At 35.2% G+C, this 16,740-nt stretch overlaps 1 protein-coding gene across 2 annotated transcripts in view; it reads right to left on the bottom strand.

Annotated features, from left to right (window-relative positions):
- LOC149789582 (retinoic acid receptor beta-like) overlaps nt 1-16,740 on the bottom strand; it is a 127,441-nt gene that overhangs the window by 76,732 nt on the left and 33,969 nt on the right. The window contains exons 3-4 of one of the 2 annotated variants that reach the window (XM_089971606.1): nt 3,974-3,990; nt 2,153-2,328 (exon numbers count right to left, since the gene is read on the bottom strand). In XM_089971606.1, coding sequence (XP_089827732.1) covers nt 2,153-2,323 — 171 coding nt within the window. In that variant the 5' untranslated portion in view covers nt 2,324-2,328; nt 3,974-3,990. Of the gene's footprint in view, nt 1-2,152; nt 2,329-3,973; nt 3,991-16,464; nt 16,715-16,740 lie in introns of those variants that run through there. The other variant, XM_089971607.1, reaches the window with a different exon arrangement.

Raw genomic sequence — 16,740 nt, 5'->3', positions numbered from 1 at the left:
TTACGCTGACCATTGTGGCAGCCATATTGTAAGTATGATATATGGCATTTTTCACTTATGACCAACTAGACTAAGATAGTAGTCTGGTGAAAACTCCATGCTGATATGATTTTATGTTCGAGAAATATTTACAAGATTTTCACGATGGCTGCCATATTGGACATTAGAACCATTGTTATTTATAAAGAGCTCGATATCAACATGTCTTTTGGTTATAAAAAAACGCCATGTAAATATGACATTCCTTCAGGAGGATAAGATCTTTAAGACGGCTACTGTGGCAACAATATTGGATGTCCAAGTGCCACAATTTTCATTTAGGACCAATCTGACATTATTAGAAATCTGGCAGTGAAAACCCATTGTCAATATGATTTCCTGATCTAGAGAAATAGTGACAAGACTTTCAAGATGATGACCGTAGCAACCATATTGGATGTTCAAGTCACGCCATAATTCATATAGGACAAACGAGACCATGGAGTTAATATGTTTGTCAAGTTTCATGGTGATTCTTTATGTAGTTCAGTAGGTGTAGTGATAACAAATTTTGTGCTAATGGATGGATGGAAAATTGACAATAAGCCATCCCATATACCCTTCTGATCTATATTAAAGGCACAGATTTTTAAAAAAATGTGCCTTATTCATTTTGCTCTCCCACTTTTGGCACTTTTTAGTGCAGGATGTGGTGTCCATTTTGAGCAAATCCACTAAGGTCACATCCTTTTTCAAAAACTGTTATGAGATGCAGCATTAGTCAGACTGGTGTGGCCAATACTTTCTCAATATAAAGTCTTTGACACAATTTTTTAGCTTTGTAATGAGTGAAAATAGAAAAATATTTTCTTATCCCAAAATATACAATAATTATGACCAAGGTATTATCCTTAGTTTTAAGAGTCGATCAATAAATCAGTAGTATTAAACAATGTGGCAAAACTTTGTACCAGTTCTTGCAATACTAGAGCTTGTATTACTATGTCCTGCATATAAAACTTTTTTAAAAAACTGCATATTAAAATTTGGATTCTTCAATCTAGAATTGTGTCCATAGGCAGACCTGCCAACCCTGACGAGTCCATCTCAGTAAGGCAGTTGATTTTTTCCTGTAAATTTGACCAGTTTTCAGTAAGGTGTAAAACAATATATCATAAACTGCTATTATAAAGCTCAAAAACATAATTAAAAGGACGGTATTCGAAACATGTAGCGAAAATAAACATTATTTTCAACTGACAAGTTTGTAAGGTATGCATAGACTTTATTTACCACTATTACAGTTGCACATACTCAAGTTCCAAACCCAATGCAGCTCAATGGCTTGTTGCTATCTCTCAACTTAACGTAATTCTTATCTTTATCCATTTCACATGACAATGGCAATCAGATCTCCTGCCACGAGTCATACTCAAACTGGCATGTGATGTCCAATAAATGTAATTGTGTCCCTTCCAGCTTTTATTCACAAGAATCTGAATATTCTCTTTATTCTTCGGTGTTGATTATTAACACTTTTCAAGAGCCTTATTTTCCCTTATGTCTTAAACATGCATCTCTTGCTGGATGCCACTGCAACAAAAAAAATTCTATAAACAACAGTTTGATCATGCAGACACTTCACAAACAGGTGCAGTTTAAAGTGTCTGAGGTGCTGCTATAAAAGTTAGTCTGGTTCCCTGACAAATTTCACTAATTCTAATATGAAACCCGTATCGAAATCAAACATGGATGAACAAATTTTCCGGATTTTTCGGCAACGATCATTTCTCCATAGCTTTTGTTTTATGCCTAAAGTCCATATTTTAAGGGTAATTTTCATAAGACTTATGGCAAAATTGTAAGGGTTGTCAGGTCTGCATAGGATGACACCAATATGATACAAATGAATGGCAAAGTTTTAAGTCAGGCAGGTGGACTAACTCATTAACATTTCTTAGAACATTGAAAAAGTGAACTGGACAAAGGTCTTCTGTACAAAAAGCCTTGAAAAACATTTTGGTTTCAATACATGAAATCCTTCTATGTCAGCAGAGACAAAATATGTGACACGTGATGGAATGGGATAGAACAAACAGATACAATTAACACTGTATGCATTATGTTTCCATACGACAAGTAAAATTGGAGGACTGGTTGCCCTGCAACTAACCTTGCATCCTTCGCAGGAGCTAACTCCGTAGTGGTACCCTGAGGACTTGTCATTGCACACAACACATGGTTTGTACACCCGTGGGGGTGGGGGTGGGGAAGGGGACATACTTGGACCTGACATAGTTGAAGGACTCTGCAGCTCTGTATACATTGCCTGAGTATCATACATGGCACCTGAAATAAATTAAAAAAATATGATCCATGAGTAAAAATAATTTATTATGTATGTACTATAATTTCTATTATGACACGACCATGGTGCCAGCATAATGAATTGGTCAGAAGTAGACAACTTTTTATTGTTTTTGTACATTTTTGGTCACGGCTGCAGAATGGGCGAGGGGCTTTTCACCAAACATGGACTTGTCATCGGAAAGATATGGATTATTTTTATACATGAATATACATGCAATTTTTAACAAGGAGTTCGGTCCAAGTGACCTTGCCCATTGACCAAAACAATCAACAGGATTCTTCCACTCCACAATGCAGGCCATCCATACAATCTGGTAAATGCAGATGATGGTTAAGTTCCTGTGTAGAAACAAGTTTTCTTCTGTCTGTCAAAATGACTTGACCTCTGACGTTTTGACATTGAAACTGACAAGTTTCTTCCTTACCCCAAGTGCATGTCATCAGCAAAGCTCTACATGATGGAGAATTCACAATATTTTGTAGAAACCACTCTTCTTAGTTCAGTCACTGAGATAATGACCTATGATCCCCAAACTGATAAAATATTTGAATATCCTAAGTGAAATCCATCCACAAAGTTTGGTAACTATATATGATGGAAACTGGAGTAACTGTGCAGAAACATGCAGCCAGATAGTGTGAAAACATCACAACGTAACATACTCTAACTCAGTGGGCATATGAAACTTGTCCAGTTTTAGGCATGATAGAGGAATTTAGTAGCTTAAACCACACAAATACACATCCTTTTTTATTATCTGACTAAATTCCTGCAGGCTTATATTTGTGGATTTTTTAATCATATGAAAATATTAAAAAATTTACCCATATAAAATTTTCTTCAAATTCTGGTCACTCTTCTGATTTTTCATGGTAAAATAGCAATAATCTACCTACAGTAAAAACTGGCTTTAGTTATATCTCTCCATAAAGAACACATGCTAAATTGATATGCAACAGATTAAATTTGAAAGAAAACTGTAACATCTTTTTCGGATAATTTTTGTAGCATTTTACCTCTTATAAAGATGTCTGGTGATATGTCAAGTGTCTTTTAGCGACAGGTGGCATTGTATAGCCCTTCATAACAATAATAATAATAATAATACCGTAATGCTTTATTTATACAGGGTGACTCATCAGTCAAGGACTATTCTCCCTTGAGGCCCTCAATCATTATAACATGGTTCCTGGCTGGCAAGGTCATTATTTCCATTTTATTAAGTGATAGTAAACTCATTGTGCATTTCATTAAAAGGCAGCTTTACTGTAAGGCACAATACTCAATGACTCCCATGGAGACCAATATAATGAATGAGGAAGTGCTGTATGTGGACAAATGAAGGCATATCACAAACTCTTCTGTAAAATATGCATGGAAAGTTAACATAATAAATTCCCATAGTAAATTTGTTTATGTGCTTCAAGTTATAAAATGTTCAAAATGTCCTTAATAAAAAATGTGAATCATCTTGGAGTGTAAACTGAACAACACATCTTGAAGTACACAAAATTGATAACTGAAATGTAAAATGAAGAACACAACTAGAATTAAACACTACAAAACTGATAAATGAAATGTAAAATGTAAACAACCAAATAGTTTAAGTAATCAAATGTTTACTTAGGCCACAGCCACATCTATAATAGAAAACAGCATGAATGAGTAAAAATAGGCCCAAACTTAATCTGCATGTACATGAAATTCTCAAAACAAATTATCATGTACCAGTATACCAAACAATGAATTAAACATGTTTTGCTTATTTTAAACCCTACATGAAAGGATTTGCCAGGCATGTACATCTAACATCAATGGTAAATCAGTATTCAAAGAATCAATTTAGACACTGGCCCATGGCTGGAGACTTTAAAAAATAAATATCCTGGCACAAAGTCCACAAACCCAGACTCCAATAGCAAAGCCCAAAAGTGCCCTTTAAAAAAAATCATAATGGTGCATTGCTATACTTTAGATATAAATATAAATAAACAAAATCAAATTAAATGGACTTGTTCATGAATTTCTCCAGATCCTGATACCACTCACTGACCAATTGCTCTATGAATGTCTTCCTTACTCATCAGATCAGCAATATCTATGTTCATTAGGATCTGAAACATCTCTTGCTTTATGCACTGCTCTGGTGGCCTAGTGGTTAGAGTGTCCAACCTTTGCGAGAGGTTGCGGGTTCAAACTCAGGTCGAGTCATACCAAACACTTATAAAAATGGTACAAACAGCTGCCTCGCTAGGCACTCAGCATTAAGAGGTTAGTGTTGGGACTGGTTGGCCTGGTGTCAGGATAATGTGGCTGAGTGGGACACCATGCTACATGTTACAGCATGATGCTCCAGTGCTAGACATCACTATAAACTACCACAATGCAGTCATCATAGCTATATGACTGCAAAACTGTTAAAGTTATGTTAAAAATCCAAAACACGCACACATGCTTTATGTAGTTTCATTTTGAACTTTTGATTTTGTTCATAAATGCCACTTAATATCTTCTAATCAGTGCTGCATTACTAAAGCATTTCTGCCAAAGTTATTTTTGGGTCAGTATTTCAATTTTATCTCACCTCTGCCAAAACCTGCTGACCTTTTATCAACGACTCTATGACATCATGGACCCCTTTGATCCTTTTACAACTTATAATGTTTGTATTAAGAGTCTGATGCTCTACCAACTATGGTACCATGGCTCATCAATGCAAAAAAGTTTATTTAAAGCTAATTATAATAAGGTCACAATCACAAAGTCAAAAAATAAGATGTCACTTATATGAATATACTGAAGAATTATGTCTTTAGGTATGCTGACCAGCTCTCCACCAAGGAGGTGCATTCTTTCTAAAAACAAAATTTGTGCTGAATAAAGCACACATGGTCTGATTTGAGACTTATTTAACCAAAACGTTTCCACATATACTAGTGTAAAAGTCTATTTCAACTGCAGATAACACTGTTCTGCTAATGAATAATGCAATGATAAGGGTCCATCTTGTTTCTTCTACCGAGCACCCCTAACAAACTGCTGTTGTTTAGATCTGCTATTGCTTTACGCAATGGCAGATTTGGGTCTTTGCAGTTTGCAGTTGGATTCAACTTATGAGTGAGTATATATGGTAGTAGTAAAGAACGGATTTTCAAGGTTGGTTATAGCTTCACACTCATAAGACATGACGACATGACGGGATAGAGACATTTTTTTAAACTCTGGATACCATTTATACAGATTTATGCTTAAATACAAGTCCTGCTATGAAACACACAGACCCTATTTTGTCATTGCATAGTGTGCTGGCAGATCAGGGGCTATGCTGTTTGTGTTAATGATTACTCCTAGCAATACTGCTGGGATCCAGATATGCTGGCACTTTAAGTGACTGTGGATCTGGGTTAGTGCAGTTTGCAGTTGGACTTTGTAGCAAGTAGGTATGGTCTGTATCTTCACAAGGTTTGACCAAAGAGATGTACACTAATTAAGGCATGTACGGTGAATATAGTATAACTAAAGGTAGTTGAGGTGTAGCCATGCATGCATTAACTAACACTATAATGGGTCTGAGAAGCACAATAAATGACATTTTAATGTCTGCATTTTTGACAATTATTCTAAATAGTATACCAGTAAATTGTTTATCAGTGATGTTCAGTGTTGGAATACATTTAAATCACACATACATAACATATTTATGACTTGAACACATTTAATTTCCTCATAATGTCTCAAAATATTATATGCCCATGCCAGCCTGGGTTGGGTGTCTTGGTCAATGGTGTTTCCTTGGGACAGGCACTTAACTCCCATTTCCTCTGCATGTTATAGCCAATAATGTGTTAAAAGTGATGTTAAAACCAACTCCACCCCACTCCACTTCAGTACAGTAAACCAGACTTGTGGGTGACCGTTTTGTTGTACTGACTACTGCATTTAATATATGCAGTGTTTGTTGGAAAAAGACAGTGAACCTGTTTCTTATGGTTTTGGAGAAAGACCATAGGAAAATGGGATCTGGTTTTCTTCTTGCAGTGAGCGGCACTACATGGTATTTACAAAATATCATTAGACGAGCTGTGGTAGATCTGTTGGTATAGTGATGAAGTCATAACCAAAGGGTTGCAGGTAAAACACCTGCCCAGGCCAATCCGAGTCAGCTGCCTGTGTCATTAGGAAATACGCTTGGCTTTTTCCTCAGCCAATAATGTGTTAAAAGCACCATCAAAAACAACAAACACAATCAAGAAGCAGGAATATCAAATTCACACATTTATTCAGTATAGGGTTTTTATTGTTACTAGTAATTATAAGCTGTAACCAACAATTAAGTTGCCAATGTAGGATAATTATACCTGTTTTTTTAAACTTGCAGGTTGATTATATTTCAGGTAATTGATGAACTTATTATTGGATACAGTTAACTGGCAAAGAAATACTGTCTCAGTGTTTGAAGTTGGTGCTATTTATAGCATTGCAACAACAGTCTGATGGCAACTGAGACAGACCACCCTTCAAACTGAATTCATCCAACTCATTAATATTGTACTTCTTGTTAAAAATAATGCACTTTCTCAGTAGTGTCCTTATGTGTCAAGGGAATGGGGATTTACCATGGCAACTTTGCCGCTAGTACCTGCCTATTTTCAGTAAAGTAATAAATGTTTGGAAGTAAAAAAAAAAAAAAAAAAAAAAAAAACCTTCGTATTTTTGTACAAAACCTCTGAACATGTAAAATTAATGACCACTGCCTCCTACCAGAGAACCAACACTCTGCATGAAGTTTATTCCTTTCGTTCAATATATGTAGAAACTGCTGAATCACAAACTATTTTTAAGTTAGCTGTATGACCTAAGCCAAAGTTTCAGATATCAAACAATACCTGGAGCCTTTGCAGTTGTAGGGAGTTGGCCCACAGAATTCAAAGTCTGTATTTTGCAGCAATATTCATCAAGAAATATTGCAAATGTCACTGTACAGTGCGAGAAACTAACAGGTTTCAAATTTCTTGTACACATGATAGAAAAATGCATATAGAATTCTGAATGATAAATTCAAAGACTTTTCCCAAACATTCAAAGACCACATAGATTTCCAAGACCTATTTTCACTAACATTTTGTATACAAGTTATGTTAAATGAGAATACAACGAATGCAAAATACTACAATATTGTTTAACGATAAAATTGAAACTGAATGGGTCGTCAAAAGAAAGGAACCAGGAAAACTTGACTACATTCAAATCTAACAACCTTGGACAATTTTCATAGTGCTTATGGAAGAAATTAAAATGTTTGAGTTTTTGTTCAATTTTCAAGATTTTAAAGACCTCAGGATTACCTCCTCGATTTTCCCTGACTTTCAAGGCCTTGAAAATGCTATCTCAATTTTCCTAAACTGTCAAAGTCCTTCAAAGACCATATGAACCCTGTTAACACATTAACCCCTGGCGATGAGTTTACAGGGCAGGAGGTAGTAGCCTACTGCCGAGCTTTGTAGCATCAAGGTCATATATGATACACTAAAGTGGGTCGTATTACAGAAAGGTAGACAGATACCAAATAATCTGAAGTTCTAGCTGCATTACAAAATAGAGAGATGAAAACCTCATTTTTTGGACCTGATTTTTTCCCACCCAAAATTCGCCCGTGGGTGGAATCCAATTTTTGTGTCTAGATTTTAGACTTTTTTTTGTGTCCGGATTTTAGACTCTTTGGTCTCAGATCTAAGGCAGACCAGTATGAACAGCATACAGAGAGATGAACCGTTGCAAAAAGTAGGACAAGATGGGCATTTGGAATAAAGAGTGGTCTTGAAACGAAAATAATGAGTCTGTTAAGAAAAAAAGAAAAAAAAATAGAACACAAACTTTTACCCTTCTGCGCATGCGCAAGCCAAATATCCAATGAAAAATGATGTTTCTAACACAACTAGGCATTAGGTTATTGGAAAATCACCTGGAAGTTGATGTATTAGGATTTATTCAGAAATAGCTTTCAAAATGTGTTTCCTACTAGAATTTCAGGCGAAAACGACAAAAACCTCCAGAGGTTAATGTGTTAAGACTGATGTTCAAGTCACTACATGCAGAGAAAGAGCACATAATATGCCCACTCTTCAATTGTGGGCACTCAAGACAGTAAACTTCATGTGCAGAAAGCATTATTTTCTCATATGCTTTAGAACTGGTACCTTTTGGCCCAGAACAAAGTTTAGTCAAGGAACTTATTCTTGAACAAAGTTATTATGCATGCAATACCACTATATTTCCTGCCACAACAACCATGACCTTTGACCCCAAATCAACAAGCCACGTCCATGCCTTAAGAGGAAACCCTCCACAAAATTTTGGTCATATTACATGTCCACCCCATATTTAACAGTACATGTACTGGTGTAAATAATTGAAATCTTTGTGCAGACACCATTTATCTTATTTCACATTGATGTTGATCTTTACCTTTTGGCCCCTAAACTGAAACACTTCTTCCTTATCCCAAGTGCAAACCACCTATAATGTTTGGGCCAACTTATAAATATGTACAAAATTTTGTTTCTCATTTAAAATTAGAGTTTCGATGTCAATCCCCATCAACAGCTGCTAAGCAGATGCCTGAGTAACTTTTACAATAAATGTTTTTACATATGGACCTGCATGTTAATGGTTGAGCTAGAAAGTTTCAATTCATTTTCTCTTCAGCAGGCATGTTACTCAGATTACATGATAACAGTAATCAATCTGTATGCATGCTGTTTGCTAGAGGTGGCCATGATATCAGTGGGCACCAGAATCATCAGCTTAAGAGGGCTGATATCTGTGTACTGGTAGCAAGGAAAATAATTTGGCCTAACTGAATGTCCCTTTATCTTTTTATAATTTTCATCATAACCTACATGAGCACAAATATGGAAAGTTGTATAAGTCTGTAATCATTCTATCTGCAATGTAATCTGGAAGAATATGAGCGAAAATAATGAATAAAGAAAATCTGCATGTAATATTTTGGGAATAATGAAGGATATAAGTGACGCTAAGCATGATTCACACTGTGTAAATACTGTACATTTTAGTAGTCTAGTCTCCCGGGTAAACTTTATCTTGCCAGTGAAGTATGCAGTCTTTATTTACATTTATTTAATTTCATGTCGGAGACATTCGAAAATGCAAAACTATAACAAAAATAAGCATAGTAGTTTACAAAAGTTTATTAATATGGCTATTGAAAGAGCTGGTCTATGTTGTGTGACGTGTTGAACCTTCCAATTCAGTACCAAGAATAACAGCCATAAAAGGTACTTTTTAATACCTTAGAGCATGAAAGTTTGTGCTTCTCAACTCAATGACCCGTTGAGCTTCTTTTCATTTTCTCCTGAAATCTGGGTATGAAATGCATTCTGTGGGTTAGTTCTGAATGCATCCAAACACACCCCTTTCCAAGAGAATTTTGTCTGGCCAGATGCTTAGGGTTATCAAAGATGCTGATTTTGAGTGGCTATTTTCTCTGCATGTGTGCAGAAAGCTGAAAAATGGACTTCTGTGTTTACTTTTATCTGTGCTGGAACCACAATTTTTGATTTTACCACATATACTCTAAAAGTTCAAAACTAATCCCACCTTTTTGCAAAGGTTCATCTCTTTGTGTGCAGTTCAAACTAGATTGCTTAAGATCCAAGTCCCAAAAAGTTTAAAATCCAGACACAAATTCCAAAACTTTTCGAGGTGTAAAAAAAAATGGTCTAAAAAATCTGGATTTTTCTGCTGAATTTTTTAATGCCAGTATAAAGTCAACATTATTTGTTATCATTGCAGAACTACATCTTCCTCTTTTTCCATAATCTCATATGCTTTGGTGTATTGTGCATGTTTTAAATGCGAACAACTTCACCTTACATACCTCACTCTCTCAAAAGTACATAATAACTGGTGAGTGCCCCTTTAATGAGCACATAGGTTTTATTATATGATTTCATTTTGTATTGCTGAAAAATTTAAGCTGCAATAATTCATCCATTGCACTTTCGGAAGCTGGTATTGTCTAGCTGGGCAAAATTCATTTTTTCCTATTTTAATATATGCTAAAGATAATGTACTTTAGACTAATTCAGGCTGATATTTTTTAGCACAAGGCAGCAGTCATTTTAGTTAGCAGTGTGTTCGGATCATGTACATTTTCCGTAAGTACAATATCCAAAGAAATGTCAGCAACATTACATTAAAGCAGCATAGAGGTGTGCCAACACTCTCTCTATTGTGCATGTTTCAAATGCAAACAACTTCACCTTACATACCTCACTCTCTCAAAAGTACATAACTGTTGAGCACCCCTGAGGCTCAAAATGCACATCTATGCATACGGTGCAGTCATCCAAATGTGCTTGCATGCATATCAAACTAACGTGACCAAAGTTACTTTCACTGGAATGTAGTAGAGGTATCCAAAAGTACTTATAAAAAGTAAAGGGTTATCCTGTTGGATATAATTACACATAGAATGAACAGTGCATACACAGATCAGTAAGTAATATATCAGCTTATCAAATTCCATGCCATCTGTATAAAATTGTACAGTGAATGAACAGCATTAAACCACATCTGTCAATTCATGATATGACCATGGCCTTTAGACTGCAAAATCAATACGTTTCATTTCAAAGTTTTAGCTATGTGTTTTGGACCAGTATAAAATGTTCTGCCATGTATGCATTTAATTATTATACAAATCCACACTAGTATCCATAATCATCAAATACATTGGTACTGGTACATTTCTCCCTTAGATAACTTACAAATGATGGGATCTATAAGCGTTAACCATAGCATAGATCAGGGAGGAAGGGTGGGCTGGTTGGATCTGAGCAACTTTAGTTGATAAATGAGAATTATAATCTGCATCATTTAAAAAATAATTATTCATCTAATGAATTTTAATATTTGTACCTATTAGGTGGCAAGAAGTCAAGTAAAACCAATAAGCTGATGTCTGATTTTTTATATAATGATGACATGCATTAGTCATAAATTCATGTATCAGTATAAATTGAATTGCTTCCCTTTTCAGAGCCTGAACATATATCCATTGTATAGAAACACCAATGAACTTAATCTTCAGATCTATGATTTACATTCAAAAACCACCTGAGCCAAAGTCACCAATAAGTTAATATTGGTCAATTTCTCATGACTGTGATATTAAATGTCCCTCTGTTGATGGTACATGGCAAAGGCTGTATACAATCCTATATTGTTTGTACCAATAAAAAGGCAGTGCACAGAAGTTGCACTGTCCTAGAACATAACATTCTAATAAAATAAAACATTCAAATCGACCAAATGAGAAAAAAAGGCGCCATTTGTAAATGTGATCATCATATCATTAAGCCATCTGATAACCACCTGCATCATGTGTTCTCTGAGAAACCCAGCTTTCTCCAGAAATAAGAAGAATGCTAAATTTAAAAGTGATCAATTTCTTTTTAATGTTAACATTCTGCATTCACTTAAATAACTTCACAGTGTCCTAGGCAAAATTTAAGGAGTTTATAATGAAATTCACATAACTTTTCAAAGATAAAATAAATTCACGGAGTTTACAAAACAACCCATACAATCCAATGATATTTCATAGTTCCTCTGTCCATTTAACTTCAACACAAGTCCCTGAAAGGGAAGGATGCTCTCCTGACTGTAAAGAATTTCCACAAATTTCAAGATTAGTCCTTCTCATCTTTGTTGGTGCTAAGCATTCATTAATTTTTAACCTTTCTATTCTTTAGAAACTACAAATTTGGTTTAAAAAAATATTTTTGACACATCATCAGTTAAATATTAAAGAGAACCTGTAAGTGCAGAACAAAATATTTTTGTCATGGACTTCGGCACTGAACCTGATGCCACTTGTAGAAAATGACTGAACTTGTTAAAGATATGTTAAGCTATACACAAACGCTAATCTTGGTTCAATTTACAATTAAATATTTTGATGAGAAAAAAGTAAATGAACTTACTGAAATGGTACAATTCAAGTTATTCTTCAGCTATATGAACAAAATGGGGTTTGATAAAAATCAATTCAAAGTTGTTTGTGTTACCATGCTCACAAGCCAGAACAGCTGAAACCCCCTCAAGTCAAGATCACTGACCTTAAAATCAATGTCCAAGTCCTGGCTATCAACCTTTTCATCGGAATGTAATAAAATATTAAAAAAAGTCTGGTCACAATTTACTTGTATATGTATAAGTCACCATGTTCATAAGCTCAATGATGTATGAAAATTAAAGCAATGACCTCCGACTTAACCCAAAGCTCTTCAAAATTCCCTAAAAGGTACACATGTGGCTGGTCAAGATCTGCACCATTTTCAATCGGTATCAATAAAATAATGTAAGAAATGCTTTAGTGAAAATCACATGTCAATGTCTCCAATCATACTTGTAGGACTATATATGGTCTCATAAGCCCAATCCTGGATCTTCAGGGCTGTACAAGTTTTGGTATAGAAACAAACGTGCATTAAATAAAGACAAGCACAAGAAAGGGTAAAACTTTAAAAAATTCAATTTCAATTTCTGATACAACCCACACTCTATTTAAAGTCCAAGATCTTTACATCATGGGGTACATTCCTGGGCAAATATACTGCCAACATTAGTCATCTCTTACAACCAGCAAGACAGTACTTGGGATTTATTCTTTATCTCTGAGCATACTTTTGGCACCACCAATGATGCAAAAACAGTGGTATCAAGCAAATATCAGCAACTTTTTGTCACCACCTACTGCGATGTGATCAAAGTATACACTGATGCAATCTGGTTATAAACCATTGACACAGTTGTAGAGTTGTTAGGTAGACATCAAAAGTAATCAAGTCTCATGTCTCCATCTATTAGCCTAAATGCACAGAAAAGGAAAAGAAATTGATCAGTGACCTTGATCTTGAAGATAAAACCTTGATGGTGATCACTACTGAGATTCCACCAAACAAAGAATATCAAACTCTGCCATGGTTCATCCAAAATGCTTAAAACAGCTTTCAAGATATAAACATAACTGATAACCTTGACCTGAATCTAACACAGCTTTAGGGACAACATACAAGTATATCATATTTCATTAACTGATCCTAAACCACCTCCAAGTTGGAGAGTGGATGAGACAATGCTACTGAAATCTAAAATACTGGCCTGTGATGAGATTCTAAAGATAAAGCCACTAAAGTGGTACATGGTTAATAGAGAGATGCCAACAAAATGAACACTAAATCCAGGACTGGGTTTCAGCTGTGCTTTTGAGGTGGGGAATGACATCGCAAGTAGTGTTGGGAATTGGTTGAAATTTTATGATCGCTCTACAGTTACACCAACCAATCAATGATTGATCAATAATCGACTCAGTATGGCTGCCACATGACTAATATGATCAAACTAGTACATCAATTTTAACAAAATTGTCACTGGTATATGATCCAAGATGATGTGACAGGACTTAATTATTTAGGTTTGTTTGTTATATTTCTTTAAATAAAAAGAAATGATCAAAACCATTCATTTATTTATAACAAGAACAGGTTAATAAAGAAACAAATTATCAAAATTGTGTTCATTTGTTTATGAAAAGATCTTAAGAACAGGTGAATGAGTAAAATCATTTGTCATGTAAATGTTATAATGACTAGATAGTAGATACATGACTAGAATCACTTCATCATGCTTATAATACAACATTAATAAAGTCTTTTTAAATAGAAATCCTGGAATTTTCATCTCTGAACTGAACAAACTAAGGTACTGCATACAACTAAGTCATTCAATCAACATTTGTGCAATACTGTACAACTTTATATTCTTATGGAGAAAATCCAACACATCCACATTTTCTGGTTTGAAATGAGGCCACTTTTTATTTAATAAGATTGCCTGCTGGGCTGAAAATCCTCTCAGAAGAAACACTAGATGCTGGCACCACAATGAACTTATGTAATTTATGTGAATCCCATCTAAAACCATAAATGAATATAAAACATGTCAAAACCTCCCCTTTACTCTAAATTTTATACTTTATTTGGACATATTTTACAGCATAACATTAAAAGAGTGTAACTAAATTTGGTGTGAGTGATCCTTTAGGCCTATATTGCAATACAAAACTATATTCATCTATATGTTTTTTATATAAAAAGATAATATGGCAAGACTCACCAAGGAAAGAAAGCAAAATCAAAACAAAAATGCCCTTGTAAATGGTATTGCTGCCTCAGAATATGACCATAAATGTTCCTTTTCTGCTGATGACATATGATAAATAAGGCCATAAATGCGATTTCCTGTTCAGTCAAATACAGGGACTATTTCAAGAATGCATTTGAGATGTCACACTGAGACAATAAAGACAAGTCACCAATTGAACAAAATTTTGATTTTGATGTTAGAGTGTATGGCCTTTTAGCCTCTGATAGACTTATATGTAGCAAAGTTACCCAGTGCAGTGTGCTATACAAAGAACACCTGTTATCCATTTGACTCCATACACATAGGCCTGCCTATTAACTATTAAGCAGTGCCATGTATGTTACGTTTAACAGCAATTTTAACCATTTAAAATTTTTGCTAAACATCTATTATGTATGGAAAAATTTAAAACTAAGTCAAATCGTTATAGCTGTGCAATTATTTTTCATGGAAGAATTTTTTGTGCTTCAAAATCTTGAGAGAACTCATTTACCGTCAAGTCAGTGAAGCCGCATGACCATCCGTAGCTGCAATTGCTCATGCTCACAATTTACAAGTTCTTTGCGTCTACATCACTAAGTCATCTGAATTTGATAATTTATAAAAACTAATTGCTGCCTGCATCAATATCAGAGCATTTACCTAAGTTATTGAAGCTTTCATAGTTGGGATTCAAATCATGAAAAGTCAATAAGTACTGAACGATATCAACCATTCTGGTGGCCTAGTGGTTAGAGCGTCCGCCTTAGATGCAGGAAGTTGCAGGTTCAAACCCCGGCCGAGTCATACCAAAGACTTACAAAATTGGTACTAACAGCTGCCTCGCTAGGTGCTCAGCGTTAAGAGGATAGTGTTAGGACTGATCAGCCTGGTGTCAGAATAATGTGACTGGGTGGGAAATCATGCTACATGTCTGCATCATGATGCCCCAGTGCAGGACATCACTATAAACTGTCACACTGCAGACATCGTAGCGATATGACTGAAAAATTGTTAAAGCTATGTTAAAAATCTAAATCACACACACTGAACGATATCCGCGTCCTCCATTTTGGTGAGTGGAAAATAGGACCCAGTTACTTTAAATAGCAGATTTATATTCGACTCCATACACATAGGCCTGCCTGTTAACTGTTAAGCAGTGTAGTGTATGTTACATTTAACAGCAATTTTAACCATTTCACATTTTTGTTACACATCTATTATGCATGGAAAAATTTAAGAGTAAATGTTTATACCACCATCCATTCAAAGGCAGCAGTAATAAAAAGAATATGCTGGCCATTCTGGAAGGGATATTTTCTGTCAGCTGGTGATCATTTCCAACCTGAGATAAGAAGTCTTTCAGTGAAAACCTAATGTCAATTTGACTATCCATCAAAAGTAGTAGTGATACCAAGATTTTCAGACCCATTTAATTCAGGACCACTTTACTTGGGATAAATGTAAATGTCAAGTCTTATTGCAATTCTCTAAACTACTTAATAGTAGCAGCTTAACAACTTGTGGTAATGATGGATGGCAAGCCATTGCATAAGCACCACTGGTCAATGACCCTTAGTGCAAAACACAGCAACATATAAAGGCAATCATACTGATGCATTAAGATGAAAGACTTCCAGTGAAAAGCAGTCTCCATTACCATGAATATATCTTTCATAAATCAGGACTACTGAGGCTTCTCTCAAGGTAAAATTCACCACTATACTACAGCTTTTCATCCCCATAGTCTGATTGGTAAAGTCAGACTATCTGTGTTACAACTCATTTATTTTACCTTCCAATCAGCACCTTAACCAACATCTAACTTATTCACATTATTCTAATGTTCTGCCTAAGGCAAGGTCATGCTTATCACCAATATACATGAATTCTCTCACCCAGGTGATGAATACACTCCCTTCATACATCACTGGACATCAATAGTCTACAAGCCTGGTGTCTGGCTCCTTATAAAATGTTTCCATTTTAAATGATTATGTTCCACAATCATTTGAAATGACGAGTAAAGTTTCCTCCTCACCAAGTTCTTGTCTATTATGCTTAATTATGTTCTATAAGATCCATAACTGGACTATTATTGTTGGTTTGCAATAAGAGCCTCAATGTGGATTTATCTCCCTTACACCATACAGCACTCAAGCCAAGTTTACTGA

The sequence above is a fragment of the Sinohyriopsis cumingii genome, chromosome 10 (assembly GCF_028554795.1).
Source record: "Sinohyriopsis cumingii isolate HCF-2022 chromosome 10, ASM2855479v2, whole genome shotgun sequence".
Taxonomy (NCBI): domain Eukaryota; kingdom Metazoa; phylum Mollusca; class Bivalvia; order Unionida; family Unionidae; genus Sinohyriopsis; species Sinohyriopsis cumingii.
The sequence above is the reverse complement of the archived record's forward strand: the minus strand, read 5'-3'. Positions and strand labels throughout refer to the sequence as shown.